Source organism: Lycium ferocissimum, chromosome 6 (assembly GCF_029784015.1).
Source record: "Lycium ferocissimum isolate CSIRO_LF1 chromosome 6, AGI_CSIRO_Lferr_CH_V1, whole genome shotgun sequence".
NCBI classification, from domain to species: domain Eukaryota; kingdom Viridiplantae; phylum Streptophyta; class Magnoliopsida; order Solanales; family Solanaceae; genus Lycium; species Lycium ferocissimum.
The window spans coordinates 66,801,578-66,820,651 of record NC_081347.1 but is presented as its reverse complement, the minus strand read 5'-3'; the positions used below and the strand labels follow the sequence as shown (position 1 = coordinate 66,820,651).

Sequence of the window (19,074 nt, the reverse complement as noted above, 5' to 3'; positions counted from 1 at the left end):
AATCAAACTTTGATAACTTATGGATTCTAACTTTAATATAACTTTTAAAAGCACAATCCCAACCAATTCTAACTTTCAATTCTCAATAACAATTCTAACTTTAATAACTTATGGATTCTAACTTTAACAACTTATGGATTATAACTTCAATATAACTTTGAAAAGCACAATCCCAACCAATTCTAAAAATTGAAAAGTAAATCTAGTTAAATAAAGTCTACATTTTAGTTTAGAGGTTATAGAAATATTATGACTTAACAATTCTAACTTTGAAAAGCACAATCACAACCAATTCTAACTTTGAATTCTCAATAACAATTCTAACTTTAATAACTTATGGATTCTAACTTTAATATAACTTGAAAAAACACAATCCCAACCAATTCTAACTAAGCTAACACAAATACATTGACAATGAACATAAAAAATAGCACAATCTCAAGCAAATATATATATATATATATATATATATATATATATATATATATATATATATATATATATATATATATATATATATATGTAAACTAGTCAAATAAAGTTTACATTTTTTCACAAATTTAACAATAATTTAAGAAAGCACAATACCAACCAATTCTAACTTTCAATTCTCAATAACAATTCTAACTTTAATAACTTATAGATTCTAACTTTAACAACTTATGGATTATAACTTCAATATAACTTTGAAAAGCACAATTCCAACCAATTCTAAAAATTGAAAAGTAAATCTAGCCAAATAAAGTCTACATTTTAGTTTGAGGTTATAGAAATATTTTAACTTAACATTCTAACCTTGAAAAGCACAATCCTAACCAATTCTAACTTTGAATTCTCAATAACAATTCTAACTTTAATAACTTATGGATTCTAACTTTAATATAACTTTGAAAAGCACAATCCCAACCAATTCCAAAAATTGAAAAGTAAATCTAGTCAAATAAAGTGTACACTTTAGTTTTGAGGTTATAGAAATACTATAACTTAACAATTCTAACTTTGAAAAGCACAATCTCAACCAATTTTAATTTTGAATGCTCAATAAAAATTCTACTAACTTATGGATTCTAACAAAAAGCAAAATCCCCCCCCCCCCCCCCAAAAAAAAAAAAAAAAAAAAAACTAGTCAAATAAAGTATATATTTTTGCACGAATTCAACATCAATAATATTACAAACAATGATAACTAAGCTAACACAAATACTTGACAATGAACATAAAATATAGCACAATCTCAAGCTAAAAAAAAATGAAAAGTAAACTAGTCAAATAAAGTTTACATTTTTTCACAAATTCAACATTAATAACATTACAAATGATGTTTAACAAAGCTAAATAGACTAACATTAGGCCTAAAATCTACAAATAAAACTAAAATTGAAAGAATTTTAAAAGCCCTAATTTAAAAGAAACTACCGCAAATTACAAGTTAAAAACGGGGTTGGGGTAGGTGGGGTTGGGCTGCGTAGGTAGCGGCGGGTGGGCGGCGGGTTAGGGTTTTTTATTTTAGAGAGAAGTGGGTTTTTTTTTTGGGGAAGATGGCAAATGATATGCCAAACCCGTTTCTATCATATTGTTAAAAAAAAAAAAACCGACGGAAAAACTGACGCGGTCTGTCGGTTTTTTTAAAATGTTGACCAGCCTTTGAACAAAAAAAAAAAATTAAAAACCGACGTAGTCCGTCGGTTTCTTTAAAAAAAAATTCGTTTATTAATATTTTACAAAACAAAATGAATTATAAATTATTTAATATATTTTTAAAAAATTAATTAATTTTTTTTTTAATAAAATTGACGTGGGACGTCGGTTTTTGTAAAAAAAATTTGGCGGAAATATAATTTCAAAATTTTGCCGAAAAAACTGACGTTGTCCGTCGGTTTTTTAAATTAAAAAAAAAAAAATTAGAAATACATAAAACCGACTCACTGCGTCGGTTTTCCGTCGGCTTTTCAAAGTGACACAATCCGTCGGTTTTTTGTCCGTCCAATTTTGCCAGTTTTTTAGTAGTGAGAAGTTAAAAATTAACAGAATTCATTATTTTTGGAAATTTCAGAAATTCTAAAAAAATTAAGGTGAAGGTTATTATATTGTGAAGCCTAGGTCGCCATTAGCAACTGACGAGCATCAACGAAGAGGTCACCCAGGGGCTGAGCCACCGCTTTTGCAACGGGTTTGACATAATTAAGTAGCTTCGGTTTAAATTTTATTTGGTATATTAAATTTTTTATTTGATATGTATTAATAATCTTTTCAGACTTCAAAAGGTAAAAAAAAATTATGATCCAGGACCCATAAAATAAATATTCTGACTCCGCTATTGAGATTGTCAACCATGAACTTATCCCCTCCAAATGCAAATTATAATCAATTCACCAAGTTTAGTTCTTTAAGTTTGAGCATTAGTTTCAGTCAAATATTTTAACAATTTTTTTTTTTTGTTAAATTGGACCGGAACTGTTAACTAAATGTGTAATTCTAGTCTCTAACACTAATGGAAGTTAAAAAAAATCAACAAAATTCATTATTTTTGAAAAAAAATTCAGAAAAAAATGAAAATGAAGGTTATTACATTGTGGAGCCTACGCCGCCATTAACAACTGACAATCATCGACGAAGAGGCCGTCGAGGGGCGGAGCCCTTGCTGCCGAACCCGTAGTGTTGGCTAAGACCTTTCCCATTGTCGATATTGTCTAATAGAAAAAGCGATAAGAATAATCAGAGTGAAGAGCATTTATTCTGGTTGGAGGTTCAACTCGGGCCAGATCGGTTTATTTTATATTTTGAATCATTAATTCCAAGTGGATAGAGTAAGAAAAAAGAAGTTCATGTGGACTAAATAAAATGCCACGTCATTTTTTGTTTGGCTAAATTATGATAGAGCAACTTTTAAAGTGATATAAGTAAAGAGGAGTGATTTTCTTGTTTAAAAAAAAAATCAAAATAAAATGAAAGATGACTTTGTTAAATAGTTGTGGGACTTTTTGAGTAATGAACTCAGCAAGCCCTTGTTACTTATAACCATTAGGAAAAATGTTTTTTTTTTTCTCCCTCGATATTTTCACAAAATAAAGCTTACTAGATTCCTTAATTTTATGTAGATTGGACTAGTTGAGAACCTGTTCCGAACTAGAAACGTAATGTCCAACTTGATATAATCCATATTCCCAGTTTGTTGCAATGTGAATTGTTACTGTTGAACTAATAACAAATGAAACATTTGTTGTTTTATAGGAAACACTTAGATTGTTAAGAAAACAGTAAACCACAGCCTAAAAGTAAAGCCGGAACATTTTGAGAATACATTTCCTTTACAGAAAGTCATGTTAGAAAAAAACCTGAAAGATCCTTCTTAAACTTTAAAATCTCAAATGTATCAATAGAAGCAGAGAACAGTAAGAAACAACCATCCTTAATACTTCATTGTTCTTCCAGAGAAACATTTTCTTGATCACCAAATCTCAAAATCCACAACATTTCCCAATTTCAATTTCTTGGAAGAGTCACTCAAAACTTAGGCGAAATCACATAGCTACACTATTATTACAAAGAAGTTGGAAGAAATCAATCCCATGAACTTCAAGCTTTTACACAGCAGTTGAAATATCTGAAGATCCTTCTCATCCTCTGTCAGAAGAAAGACAAATGAACAGTTAATTGCATATTTCACTGTGCTAAAATGCAAAGAAGGGTATAGCAACCATGATATCTTATATTGCTCAGACTCTCCAAAAGTTGCTATCGCATCTGTGTCGAATCTTCCGAAAATACACAAATTTTGAAGGATCTGATAAAGACCCGTCGACATTTTTGAAAAGTCTGAACAATATAGTTCATATCTCAGCTCAATCAAGATGCCAAGTACATAGCAGTATGGCATACAACAGTCTCTTTCCCAACATAGCAATCACATTTAGAAGATTGAAGGAGTTTGTGAAGATGAATCAGAGTTTTGTCACAAGTGACATGGTTAGTCAATCTACAAAAGCCATTCAATGTGTCCCAAACAAGTTGGGGTCAGCTTGTTCTCAAAACATTCACCGGGGTAAATCACATGAGAATATCACTTTTATCCAAGTGAGACCACCTATTAATGTATGAACTTATATCACAAATATCTTTGACTGTCATTTATGTATTGAGCTAATGAAACTGTCTTGAGAATTACTTACGCCTCTACCCTGTGGCATTTGAGAACAGTCAAATTTATAAAACCAGGATGAGTTACTAAATTTACTCAGGCAAACAGACCAATTCTCTCTTCTTTCTTTTTCTTTTTTCGTAAGTGTTTGGGTTTGTTTGCGTGCACCTCGAATATTCCACTAGGTACTTGCTACCTCCCATCAATATAGGTATCAAATAACTCTGCTCATCAAGGTTCGGGCAAGCAGAAGCGAAGAAATCACCATAGCTTCTTTTTCTTTTTGTCTCTGCTTAGAACATTCTCTTTTTTCTAATCAATATAGCTCATAAGAAATAAGTCCAACAAATTATAGAAGACAACTTGGTTCATGCCACCTACTGATCAGCAAGGTGAACATTTTTAATATGGACAACTAATTAGCATTGTCCCCAACCATGGTCCTACAACATGTACCCCACTATACCTTTTTCCATACATAGTTGTTATAAAGAATTGCCAACTATTTATTTGATTCATGTATTGTACCATATACATCCTGGAATATTAACTAAAGACCTACAAGTAATATGCAATTATTTAAATATGGTAAGAGTACAACAAATCTAAAAGTCAGTCCAATGCACAATACATTCTGCGTTAGCGCAGGGTTCGAGAAAAGGTTGCATCCGTAGGCGGCCAACAGTGTGTGTAGATACCAACCCCGACATAAACATCATGCCGACTACTCACATTCGAACTTGTGACCTATAGGTCACATGGAGACAACTTTACTGTTGCTCCGAGGCTCTCCTCTTTACAAGTACAACAAACTAAAAGGCAGCCCATGCACAATGCATCCTGCTTTCACGTAGGGTTCGGGAAAGGGTCGTAACCCAAGGGGTGTGCTGCAGGCAATCTATCCTGCACATCGTCAGTGGCTGATTCCACGACTTTACCGTTGTTCCAAAACTCTCATTCAAAAGTACAACGAACTAGCATAAGAAAAAACTACTTTAAAAAAAAAAAAAAAAAAAAAGCCTTACAGTTGGAGATTGGTTCTTATAGTAATGGTGGTCATTACTGGGGGCAGAGTAAGCTGCATTTGTATCCTTTTTGGTAGAGAAAATGAGCTCATTCTCATTTCCTAAACTGGCTCTTGACAAGTCATTCTTGTTCTGTTTCCTATTCTCTCTTATTTGAGAGAAATCCATGGAGTAGTCTGGAAATACTCCCTTTTGGTCCCAGTGTCCAAATTGTGGCACTGATAGCCATGGTCCACTCTTCTTCTGCACAATAGAGAAGCATCCAATCAAAACTACAATCCACAATATCTAATTAGTATAAGGGAACCATAACAAAAATACAAGGAAAACAAAAAAGAGTAAGGGTGGGTTTGATATTATGGAAAATGTTTTTCATAGAAAATATTAGTATTTTAAAATATGTTTTCCGGGAAAATAAATAATTTTTTTACTTATTTTTAGGAGTTTGATAAATAAGCAGAAAATATTATCGCAAAACTATTTATATATAATGAATGCAACACTAAAATGGGGTGGGGTGAGGGTGGAGTTTGTTTGGAGGGTGGAAGGAGACAATTAGTACTGAATGTTACTTAAGGAAATTGTTTTTCTCATTTAAAAGAACCTATTTTCCTAGAAATGATGTTTTCAAAATTTTGATCAACCAAACATGAAAAAAAAAAAAAAATTCCTCCATACTAAACATAGCCTAGAAGAAGAAATAGATGAAAACCTGATGATTAGCTTAATTCTTGAAAAGGTACAGAAGAAAGAATGATTAGCTTAATTATTGAAAAGCGTACAATTATGTACATATACACAACCAGAATAACATGCATCAGTATTTATATGAATGAACCTAAAGAAACAGAAACTCTCATGAGCTCCCACAAAATTCATGAAAAATATCGCAAGAAAATGCAAAACAAGATTGCCAACAATATATAGACTAACAAAGATAGCCTCTTTTTACCTTCTTGCTATATTCCATTGCACAGTATTAACAGAGAAAGAAACAAAGTTTGTGAGAGGGAAAGAGGGGATATTTTGGAGAGAAGTTTTCTTGTAGAGGACTATTTTTATAGAACAAGGAGAAGTGCTTTGCTTTGCTGTATTTTTGTATTGAATGTTGAGACAAATTGGATGTTTGTTGTCACCAAGAAAGATTCTAATGTAAAGAGGTGACATGAAAAGTGAAAACTGTGCACTCCAACTGCTCCTTCCCTATTAAATTATTTATCGTGATTATTAAAAATAGCTATCTCAAAAAATTTATCGTTTTACAAGTTCAAGACACAATTAATTTTTTTTTTCTTATTTCAGCCATATTTCTTATTGATTTTGTCATTAAGAAAGAAACCTATTAATGTTTTACACACCCATTAACAAATATTAAATAGGATAAGTATTTAATTAACTTTACCCTTATTTATATCTACGTTATAATCTTTCTCCATTAAATATTTACTCTATTTAAATAAGAAAATCAATAGAAGAAAGAAACCTATTGATAGAGTAAATATTTAATGGAGAAAGATTATAAGTAGATATAAATAAGGATAAAGTTAATTAAATACTTGTCCTATTTAATATTTGTTAATGGGTGTGTAAAACAAAAAAAACGACATGGAGGGAGTATGTTTTTGCCTTTTGTCTCCTTTTCTTGCTGCACTGGCAACGACATTTACAAGGCTCAATGCTAGCTGTGAGCCTTTTTGACACGTTATCTTTAGCGAATGAATCAATGACAATATTACTTACTTGCAAGCACTATCTATTCTATTAATTATAGTTTTTGAGGATTAATAAATTCTTTTTTGTTAATCCTTTTTAGTTTAGTAGTATGAGTATATTTGCTGAAAAGAAAATCTTACATCTAGTTGTAAAAGTGGAATTTGTCCAAGTAAAACCGAGATCAAGGAATTTGGGCCTATAGCTGTTGCTATAGATAGGCTTTGCTTAGAACGGATCATTTGCAGATTAACCTTCAAAGGCACTGGTCTTTAATTTTTGGCCCTCAAATTGGTGGTTTTTAATTTTTGTCTTTCGCCTATTACCATAAGGTTTTTGGTTCGAACACCACTCAGTCAAAAAAAAAAAAAAAATCGCAAGACAGAGTTTTGTAGCAAAGTTAGGCTTATTTGAGCCAACGTTAAGCCTCGGGCAAAATTTTGAATGCAAAACTCTGCCTTCCGAAATTCCTTTTTTTTCCTTTTTTTTTTTTTCTTTTTTACTGAGCTGGGGTTCGAACCCAGAACCTTGAGGTATTAGGCGAAGGCCAAAAATTAAAAATCACTAATTTGAGGGCCAAAAAGTAAAGACTAGTGCTTTTGAAGGACAAACCGCATAAAAAAAAAAAAGGCTTAGAACGAGTGGAAAAGGGCTTTCCTTGGTTGGAGCCTGGAGGCCCATCACCCTGCAGAAAAAAAAAAAAAAAAAAGCAAAAAAAAAAACTGTGAGATTACGCGTATTCTATATTTACTTACGTTACCAATTATCAATTCCTATTCATTGTCCTTGAGATTCATGTCTTAGGACTTTCAAATTTGGAGGATTGAGCTAATAATGTACTCATTGATAGGTCAACTTCAGTTTTACCTAAACAAGATAAGATGTCATTGGCAAATTGTTTACGTATGCAAACTTTTCAAGTGACTAATAGCATGTTTGATCAAATTTTTGGAAGATCAAAAGTGCTTATTTGAGAGAAGATGTTTGTCGATTTTCTTTAGAAAAAAAGTTGCTTTTCAAAGATATAGTAGCAGAAGTTGAAAGAAGTAGTTTCTCCCTATAATCACTTTTTGAAAGTTTGGTCAAGCATAAATTGCTGTAATATTAGCATAAGTATTTTTTAAATTGATAAGTCAAACACAAACGATTACTCTTCAAAAGTACTTTTTTGAAATACACTTCTGATAAAAATGACTTTTTAGAAATAAACAGATTTTGAAAGTACTGTCAAACAGACTATATAAGTAATAATGAACTAATTTATGTCAACTATTCCGTTGTGTTATATTTTGTTAATAAATCTTTAAAAATATCTTGTTTTCATATGATTTTTGGTTTACCCGTCTTTTAATACCTTCAATCATTATGAGTGCAAGATTTTGCACTTACACACCGGTGAATCTAAAAGTCTACATGTATAGGGGATGACCAACTCATTTCACGTGACCTTTCTGGTAGATCCAGGATATTATAAGTGTTTAAATTGGACATCATAGAGGTTAGATGGATTATTAATCATTTAGAGAAAGGTGGTTAATGTTCTTAACAAATAGTAACTTCAAAAAAATATATGACTGAAAAAGAGACTATTTGATAAGCTATCTATGATAATATGTTCATTACTTACCTTCCATATTTCATTTTTTCTATTCTATGAAATCTTTCATTGATTGATTATGTTAATTATTTATTATTTTCTTATTTTGCATTGAAACCAACTTATCATATAAGGAATATAATATAATCATCTACAAATTCACTACGTATTAACTAAATAATGTAATGATAACAGAATTCCATAATGTATATCAACAATGATCTTGGTTTCCTAAACTTGGAAATCTTTTGGTATATAATTCATGTCATTAACCTTATTATATTCAAATTTGTGAGTTCTCATCCAATGATTGATAATTAATTAATTACACTTAAACAATTACGTATCCAAGTTAAAGTTCTTAGTTTTAGAAATATTTATGTATGTGGCAAATTTCAAATTCAAACATGTGAACTTACTGAAATATCTTAAATATAAGTAAATCATTAATTTTGTTACCATAACGTCCATCAGTAGGGATGGCAACAGGGCAGTGCGGGTTCAAGGCTATCCGGGGCGGTGTGAGTTTAAGGTTATGTGGGGCGGGTTGAAGTATTTTCTTTAAACCAATGCGGTGCGGTGTGGGTTGCGGGTTTATGTGGGTTTAAACTTACTTTTCACTTTTTACATGTTATAAGAATTATCCTCACGGGTAATTAAAGAATATGCAAATATCATGACAAATATATTTTTTTCTATTCAATTATATATATGTTCAGTTGAAAGTTTCTTTAAATATATATTTATAGGGAAATATATTTTAGTGTACACTGTAGAATCAATTTCTCGGAAAGGTATCCAAACAAGAGTGATACTGATCAATCTCGTGTCTTATTATGATATATCAATGAAACCTTATGCTTTCTGATTTAACAAGAATTTTTTCAAAAAGAATCTTGAATTGATATTGAGTTCTATGAATTTGATTTTCTTTTGCTCTGTGACAAAATTGTGATGGTTTGGTATTGCCACTGTTATTGCTAGAAGTTGTTAAGCATGAAACAAAACTAATAGTAATTTTAATATAGTTTACTAAAATGTCAAAGATAGTAAAATGAAAATGGTTCAATCCAAAAATTGACAGTTCCTTACTAGAAAATCCGCAATTGATACCTAGGTAATTAACTTCAAGTCATTATCTATTAAATTAATACAACGTAGCGGGAAAATGAAAAATTAATTTTGTTACCATAACGTCCATAAGGCATCACCGCATCAGGCATCAGGCATCAGGATGGAAAGATATTTGTTGTATTACTATATTTTGTCTGGAAACTCAATTATACCATTCGAAGGCAACCCTAGATGTGTTGCCTATATACACGCAATAAAATGAAACTGTTTGAGACATAGAGTCGGCGTCCCTAAACACGATCCAAAGTCGTTTATACTCCGTTCTAAATTTAAATATAAAAGTCATGTTAATTGTTGAATGTGAGATCTCTTCAAGTTCATATCTCGAGTCATTTCATTAACAAACCATTTTTTTTTTAAATCTAATGTTTTCGAGAAAATGTTATCATGAAAAATAATAAGACAGAAGACTCTTTAAATATTACAATGAAGAAGATAGAAAGTGAAGAAGATCGATATACATTATCGGTCGCCCCTCATCAGATCTTGGCAGAAGTTCCAAGGTGCCTTGGCAGTTCCGATGACGGTGATGGTGTTGGGCAAAATGGCCTAAAGATATTTAACATGATGTGATATTGTCCACTTTTAGACTGGCCCGCACGGTTTTCCAAAAAGGGCTCACATCATTAAGAGTATCCAACACCTTATAAGTAGCTCTTTTTTCTTTTTTAGGTACCAATGTGGTACTTTGTTCGCACACCAAACAATCTCCCCCTCGAACTAAGTTCCACATGACTTATCACGGGTCAGAGATTTGTGCCACCCACATCGTCAAAGTATTTACGGTCACCGAAGCCCAAAGGCTGTGTATGCATCTTTAAAGCTATAGGTAAATGTCATCAACCAGCCCATAGACGGGCAAAGGCACTAAATCGGGCCCCATGCCACACTCCGCCATCTTCATACTCGTCCCGCCAAACCATTGGCTCTGATACCAGTTGTTGGGCTAAAACGGCCCAAAGATACTCTTAACATGATGTGATATTGTCCGCTTTGAGCCAAGCTGGCATGGTTTTCTCTAAAAGGCCTCACATCATTAAGAGTATCCAACACCTTATAAGTTTCATTTTTCTTTTGTTCGCACACCAATGTGGTACTTTGTTCGCACACCCAACAAGCAGTGCTAACAAAGGAAGTACCATAAAACCTATGGGTTTGGTAGCCCAATTTTTGTTTGTCTATGAATGCTGCCGGAGGGTTGTGTCGCCGGGATCTTAGCCTTAACGAGCCCACCGGACATTTGTCTCTTCCTTCGTCTCTATATCTCTCCGATCCGCAGCTAATTCCGATTCTGTTTGGGTAAAATTCCTGTCGTCCGATTATGGTTCTGTTGACACCCAATTTTGTCCCGCCTTTCCTAAATATTTATAGTAATTTTGGCAATTTGAGAAATGATTACTTATACTTTATTATAATTATTGATTTTACTAATACCGAATTTTTATTATCCCGTTGTGGCCGGTATTGCTATTATCTGCTATTTTTATTACCGTTACCACTATTATCACTATCATTGTTATTATTATTATTATTATTATTATTATTATTATTATTATTATTATTATTATTATTATTATTATTTTGTTATTATTATTTACTACCAGTATTATTATTATTTGCATTTTTTATCATTCAGCACTTTTGCCATCTTATGCACACGCATCGCAATTATCTTTGCATAATTAAATAATAACGTTTATTTACTATTGATTTTCAATATATTATCGCACGGTTATTCGACGCCACTTTATTTTTAAATGCGGTACTAACAAATACATACTTTCATATAAGATAATATTTACATGTTAGCATATAATGGGTCTCTTATTTAAAAGCCAAGCAAATTTCTTCCATCCAGCCCAATATTTTAAAATAGCAAATTAGTTAACCCATTATTTTCATCCGCCCAGCCCACATTTTCAACCAATTCAAATTCCGTATCTTATTCAAACCTACCGACCACTAAACCCGGGACCCGCCCCGGCCCATTTCTTATTCTAAAGGAAACGTTAGGTTTCCTTTCCATTTCCCTTGATCCGCCTCCTTTTCTCTCCTTCTCTCCTCCATCTCCCTCACCTGCCATCTCCACCACACCCTGTTCCCTTCATCTCACGCTCCCTCCACTCATTCCTGTTCCCCACCACGTCTGTCCCTCCACCTTCTCCTGTCCCCCCGCTCCTGCCCTCTTTCTTTTATTCAACACAAAACCTAAAAAAAAACCCTATAAATAGTTGTAAGTTGAATCGGTTAAAGGGGGAGTTCTTTTTTTGATTCATGAAAAGGACCCCAAGAACAGCAAGTTTTCCAGCCGCAAAACCCTCCCCCGAAAAGCAGCTTTCTTCAGCTTTTTGAATACTCTCAAAATATCGGCCCCTAATCGCACGAATTTCCCCGTTGAACACTAGTTTTAATTTTCTAGATATCGACCAAGCATTAAATTCTTTCGTTTTGCCCTTATTGTTCGGAACTGAATCAAGAGCATCACCCCGACTCTGATAGTCTTATAGGTAGATTCAGACTCGGAGCCTAGGAAACTTACTTCGCCTACAACACAAAAAAGGTAAAACTCGATACATTTATTACTTATAATCTTCGCCGCTTCTAGTTAAATTTTTAGGCATTCCTCGCTATTTAGTTATGTAGTTTCTTTGTCGTCACGTTATTTGTTTTGATGTTTGGGAGGCATTGATAGAATATTAATTGCTAAAACGAATCTTGCATTATACGTAGTTCGGAGGTTTAGACCGAATTCTCGTGAGTTAGGACCTATTCAAAGCCGAATATACATATTATTACACATAGTATATACGGTGGTATCAAGGTGTGCAAGGGGAGGTATGCATTCGATATACATCTCGAGTATACAATATCATGGTGTAATATACCTTAGGTATATTGTGTATATGATTAACACAGTATTTTGGCACCTCTTTCCTCGTTTATTCAAGTAATATACTCGACATGAACGAAATCGCTTAAGTTAGATACGATGAAATGATTACATGATATGTCAATGTCGTCGATTCGATTTGGTCTCTAATTTGACATAGTCATGTTTGTTTGGGCAGTTTAGATTAGCTCATTCATTTCTTGTCGGTTATCGCTTAAGGTGATTTTGGTGTTTTTAAAATCAGCGCATTCTTCAATCAAACTCATGTTGACTCAATTCCTGAAATTTGATATCTATGTGACTATTGCTTTTGTGGTTTATCCATCTATTTAACTTGTGCCTAAGTGATAGTCGAGTGTTAGCATAGTGATTAATTGGATTCTGTTGGTATTTGTTAGTCATTAAGCATTTCTTGGTAATTTATGTCTTTTAGTAGGCATATGAAATTTTGTTTGGTTGGCTTAATATGATGCCTAGTGCAATTTTATTGACTTACGGCGGATTAGTCTGCTAATGGGCCTTTATATATTTGTTGGATATGTTTCTCTTGTTTGTTTGATATGTTTCTGCGCTTAATTTATAATTTGAGTCGGCTATACGTAGTTTAAAGAACGGCATTTGATTAACATTAGTTTTTTTTAAAATATAGCTTAGTTTAGAAATCATACATGCATGTTGCTTTCTCCCAGGTTTGTATCACGTTAGTTGGTCTGTTTGGTTTAGTTATTTGCTTGACTAACTCCGAGCTAAGATAAATTTACCTAATCAACGGTATTCCTATAAGCTACTTAAAGTGAAAAGCTGTCCTAAAGTACTCATTAGAAAGTCATGCTTAGTCCACAAACTGTTTGAACATGATCCATGCCTAGCTTGGTCGGTCGCCTGCAGTTGTCTTCCCACTTTGAAATGTTCCCTACATGTCTTACTATATGGAAAAACTCACACTCATTTCTGCTGATTAATGTTTGAGTTGGTTGCCGACCTAATTTGCCTTTGCTTGTCCTCAGCCATCGCATACTTCTCCCTTTTACCCCCTTTGTTTTGTTCTTGTTTGTCTTTGTCTCTTTCAAAGGAGTGTTGTTTTGACTTTATTATTGTTTGTGTCATTAAGGTCTTTTATGATGTGAATTTCATATGTATGTCTTGTGCATTGTCTCCCGCCCACATCTCGCTTCTTGAATTGCTTTTGAACTCATCTGTTTTTGTACGGTGGCTTGGCCTCCATGACTTGTCTTGGTATTTATTGCTTGTTGTAGTTTTGGTCATCGAGTTGTTGCTTTGCTCTTAAAAGAAGCATATTGATACTGAGTTGTCCCCTCAATATTCTTGTGATCGAGCCGGCAACTCGGTTGCTACCCAAATCGGTGCTTAAAATGAGTATATATGCTACACTTGATGTATAGTTGCTATTATGGCTCTGTCGCTTCTTAGAAGAAACAGATTACTAAAAAATAATAGAATTTCTAGGAGCCATTTCATCTGTGGATTTTTGTTATTCCTGTTTGTATTTCCCATATCATGTTGTCTAAGTTAGAAATATTTCCTTTTTTTGAAAAAGGATATGATGCTTATTTTACTTATTCCGTTAAAGATAAGAGTTCTTTATTCTAATCCTTTTCTTTCATTTTTATGCATGACCACCGCATACGAGTCCGAGGGACTCGTTCTTCTTCCGCATTCGATGTCGGGCTAAAGCCCAACGAAACTCTCTTCTCGAGTCAGCCCCCCATCAGCTACACAAAAAATGATTCTGGGCCGAAGCCCATCTGGCCCCTAACCATGGCTAGCTTTATAAAGTTATATTAAAAACAAAGAGCAAAAACAGGACAGCGTTTTTAAAATGGGCTTGAGCCCAAGCCTAATGCAGCTTCTTTTAAAATGGGCTAAGCCCATTGAAATTATCCCTTCCTCTATTTAATTCTTTTGCATTTAATTTGCCTTGTATGACTAACATTTTACTTTGTTCTCATTTTCTTAGCTTAGATAAATTCAGTGAAATTTTTAGCCTTAGTAAAGGGTAGTTAGTTTAAGAAAGACTAAAATTAATTCCATAAGTTTTACTCTCTTCCTTTCATGTTAAAAATGTCTAATATTTATTTTTAGAATAATTGATTTGCAAAATGGCATGACTTTATATTTTAAGTAAAGGGAATTATATTTTATCTTTACTATCATATATATTTTAAAACGTCACTAATACGCAAATATAAACTCAAATATGTTTTACAAATAACTTTTTCAAGTTTTGAGTTAATTACGCATATGTTTAAGAGTATAGTTAATAAAAGGACGAAGAAAGCTCACGTTAGCCGTTTTTATGTTTTGTTTTAAATTGCAAAATCAATTAATACCTCATCATTTGAGTTGTTTGAGATATTTGTTAAAATATTGCATAAACTCGCATTTTCTTTTTATTTATACGCAAATTATCATATTTTGCAAATTTTATTTTAGCATTATATACTTTACCCTTTGAAGCAATAGCAACATTTATAGCTTTATTTTTAAACAGCATTTAAAAATCTTCTTTTATGCAAGTTACTATATTTTTATAGGCATTATCTTAAATAGCATCATTATTGCTCTCACCTAAAGTCTAAGCGACTTTTATAAGTCTTATTCTAAAATAGCGTTAAACTCATCTTTCATGCAAATTATTATTTTCTGTAAAATTTTATTTTACACGATATCATCACATTTTCTTTTAAAATCTTAGCAATATCTCTTAACCGTTTTCTTAAAATGCAAACACTGCATTCGCATCTTTAGCCTTAATTAATTAACCTAAGTTTGGCCGGATAACCGTAAGATAACGGATTCTAAAGGATGCCTAACCCCTTCCCTTTAGGATAATATAGAACCCTTACCTAGAATCACACCTGGTTAAGCAGACTATTAACGGAGGTTTAGTTAGGCTTTACCTTAGTTAATAAAATAGGTGCCCTAATTCACCTTAAAATCAATTAGGTGGCGACTCCTTAAAATAAGCAAACAGGAATCTCCAATATGTTGTACTCTAATTTAACCCGGTTAAAATGGGGTATAACAGGTTCCATTATCCCGGATCAACCACTCCGTTCCTAGATTTCCGATCACTCAAGAATCTCTATGTTTATCTCTCCCATCATCCTCTCTTAGTTAATGAAGGTCGCTAGGTAAAAATGAAACCCATAAAAACGATCATTAGTTCTGCCGGTTATTTATTTCGATTTTTTTTTCTTTGTGAACTCAAAAATTATTACCCTTGACTTTATTCATTCATAAAGAGTTGTAACAATGGATGGTGGTGAACATATGAGATATGGCGTGTTTGAGAGAAATTTTTGACTTCCTAGGGAATACATTATTTATACATAGTTATTGTTACACCTCGTGTTTTCGTGCGTTGTCGTATCGTAAGGTTGCTAACATGGTAAGAAGGTATTTTTTTTGAGGTAGTTAAATAGTATGATAGTCGTACGTTAAGTTTTGAAGTCAAATGAGTTGTGATACTAAGTCGACAAAGGTCGTGCATGGTTACGTTTGTAAATTTCACTGAAATTTGGGTCAGATGTGAAAGAGCTTTTCTCTCAATATACTTGGAGTTATGGGGTGATCCACCTATCAAATCGAAGGTCTATGAGTCTATTTTACAGCGCATTTAACCGTTTGTCGATACGACATCCGAGCAGAGAGAAATTCGCATTTCCGTGCAAGGGTGCAAACTGCCACAGAGCAGTGGGCCCAACTTAAGTGATATAAATAGAGGCCCCAACGTTTTTAGGCCCTCATTTTCAGCAGTATTAAGCCCTAGAACAGCCCTTATACTCTCCCAAATTCATTCCCCATCAATCACAACTAAGTTCAAAGGCAAATCAAGTGATTACAACATAAGGAATCACATGACAATCATAGAATCGTAGATTTCTCGTTGTTTCGATTTTCGGAAGAAAGCTTCATCTTGAAATAAATTAAGTTGTAGAGTATTATTCAACTTTTGAGGTATGGTTTAACCTTCTCTTCATCTCTTTGAGCCTTACAAGTAATTAAACCTAGAAATTAGGTAGAAACCCCCATAGAATAAGCTTTTGCAATTCTTATGAACTCTTATGGACTTGGCTTGATTGTTGGGCTGTTTTATATAGTTTTAACATGTTTCTTGGAGTTATGGTGGTATGGATAGGATTGTACTGATGAGGGGGAGTAGGAAAGTAAAATTTTGTAGCATTTTGTGGAAAATTGAGCTACAAAAGAGCCTACGAACTTATGCCCGCAAGTTGCTTGCTTAAATGTCTAAGTGAAGACTTTCATGAGCTATGAGTTTGATTTGATCTTGAATAGTTCGTTTTGTGTAGGTAGTCATTCATAAGGTATTCAAGGACCCGGAAGACGCGTATAGCTCTATCAACGAGGTATGTAGGGTCCTTCTTTATATCTTTCGGCATGACTAGAACTCGAAGGAACGTTTATTGGATTGTTTCATCGAATTCGAACCGCTCCACTTCAAATTGATAAATATGATTAAATCTGCCCTTTTCTCATGAATAACTCACATCGAACAAGATTTAAGTATTCTCATCCTTCCTTGTTCGTCGCTCAAAGAGAATTAAAATTCTTTTGTTCGTTCTTTTTTTCCGACGTTCATGTTGATCATGGTTACTGATAGCTTGAACATGATGTCTACTTCAAACAAATCTGTACTACGTAACTTTTATGGTTCTTGTGTTGGTTGTCTCATAGTTGGAAACCAAAGGACGGGGACAATAACGATAGTCGAAGGATAACGACGATAGGTCACTTCCAACCGACTCTTGTCGTGATATCTCTTCTGAGGTTGGTCTTGCATTGCACTTATATATATGTGTGTGTTTATTTTCATTACCGAGCCGCGCTATAGTCGGCCGGGTAGGCACTTATATGTGCACCTAGACATGTTTCTTCTTTACCGAGCCGTGTTGTAGGCGGCCGGGTAGGCACGTAGCTGTGCATTGCCACTGATCAGTTGGGCAGAGATGATGTTATGATGATGAGCTCACCCCACAGAGGGATTTATTATTGTTATATGATATGATATATGCCTCCACAGTGAGGAATGATTTTACGAGCACGCATTTACATTTATGTTGTGGTTATGGTCGCCCTCAGGCTTTGAACGAGTTTCGAAGCTGTTTGTAAATCTCTTCTCATGTTATTTACATTATTTGTGCTTGTGCTTACCGCCTACATATTCGGTTACATATTTTGTAATCGACGCCTTTGTGCTTGTGTTCATGCCCACAGTGTGCCGATAGACAAAGCCGGCGTGCCTCCAATAAGACACCGAGATCGGCGATTGAGTGTCACACTCCTTTCTTCCCGAGTTGCTTTGGTTGTGAGTCTATAGGTACGGATGCATATGCATATGTATAGTTTTGGGGTATGTCGGGGCCCTATCCCGATCCGTTGATATTGTTGCTCTTTAGAGGCTTGCGGACGCCTGTCGTGTATATATGTTTTGCATGGCCTTGTCGGCCCCCCCCGTACGGTATGACTATATAGTCTTGTTGGCCTTAGCTATGTATATATATATATATATATATATATATATATATATATATATTGTTGTTGGGTTCTTACGGTGCGGATTATACATTTGGTTCTTGTTAGTGTCATATTGCAGCTTTGTTGGCCTACTATTCATATTATATGTCACGGATGCCATGGTTGGTTCGCTCGGGCCTTCGAGTGCCGAGTCAAAGCCGCACACTCCCAAGGTTGGGGTGTGACAGTTATACAATGTTCATATATTGTTATACAAAGCATATACATCACTTATACATTACATATAGTGTATAAGAATGTATAATAGTGTATAAGGATGTATATGTAAAGTCATAAAAGAAGTTGTGCAACTTATATATAGCTTTTCAGAACAGATACATTATCTATACACTGCAATTTGAGTTGATTTCGTGTGTTTATACATGATTATACAAAGCATATACATTATATATACATAGTATATGTAATGTTTTTATATAGCTATATAAAAATATACATAATCTATACACCGATGATACGGTGGGCTATATCGGCTGCAAATTAGATGCATGAGCCGTATATATGAGTTATTTCCCCAATAATATATTCATCAGAACCTAATAAGCAAACAGAATTGTAGTCGAGAGCCCATAAACTCCAGCTCCGCCTCTAAAATTATCACGACACTGAGAGGGGCACATGACGGCACTCGGAGCTAACCTACCGAGAACCACATACATACATGCTCCTGGTCATACCTGAGTGGCTATCGTACTAACTCATAAGTATCATTATTAAGGGACTCACGTCCAAAAGATATACAAGACCGTAAAAATAGTAATATAACGGAATATGGACCGAAGGTCATAGAGCTTATAACTGTGCATATATGTCTATGAGCCGCTACTGGAGAACATGACATAACGTGGCCGGGACAGGGCCCCACTATACCCATGCAAATGCATATGCAATCATGCTGACTCACAAGGCAACTCCGGAGCAAGTGGAGTGCCACATCACCATTTGCTGAGCTGATATCCTACTGAGAGATACGTCAATCCGTATATCAAGACCTGCGGGC

At 34.0% G+C, this 19,074-nt stretch overlaps 1 protein-coding gene across 1 annotated transcript; it reads right to left on the bottom strand.

Annotated features, from left to right (window-relative positions):
* Positions 1–3,420: 3,420 nt before the first annotated feature.
* LOC132060125 (uncharacterized) lies at positions 3,421–6,272 on the bottom strand. Its single transcript, XM_059453022.1, has 3 exons — positions 6,116–6,272; positions 5,164–5,406; positions 3,421–3,624 (listed from the first exon to the last, which is right to left on the bottom strand). Exons 1-3 carry the CDS (start codon positions 6,131–6,133, stop codon positions 3,577–3,579), a joined length of 309 nt encoding a protein of 102 aa, XP_059309005.1. The 5' UTR covers positions 6,134–6,272; the 3' UTR covers positions 3,421–3,576.
* Between the last annotated feature and the right edge of the window lie 12,802 nt (positions 6,273–19,074).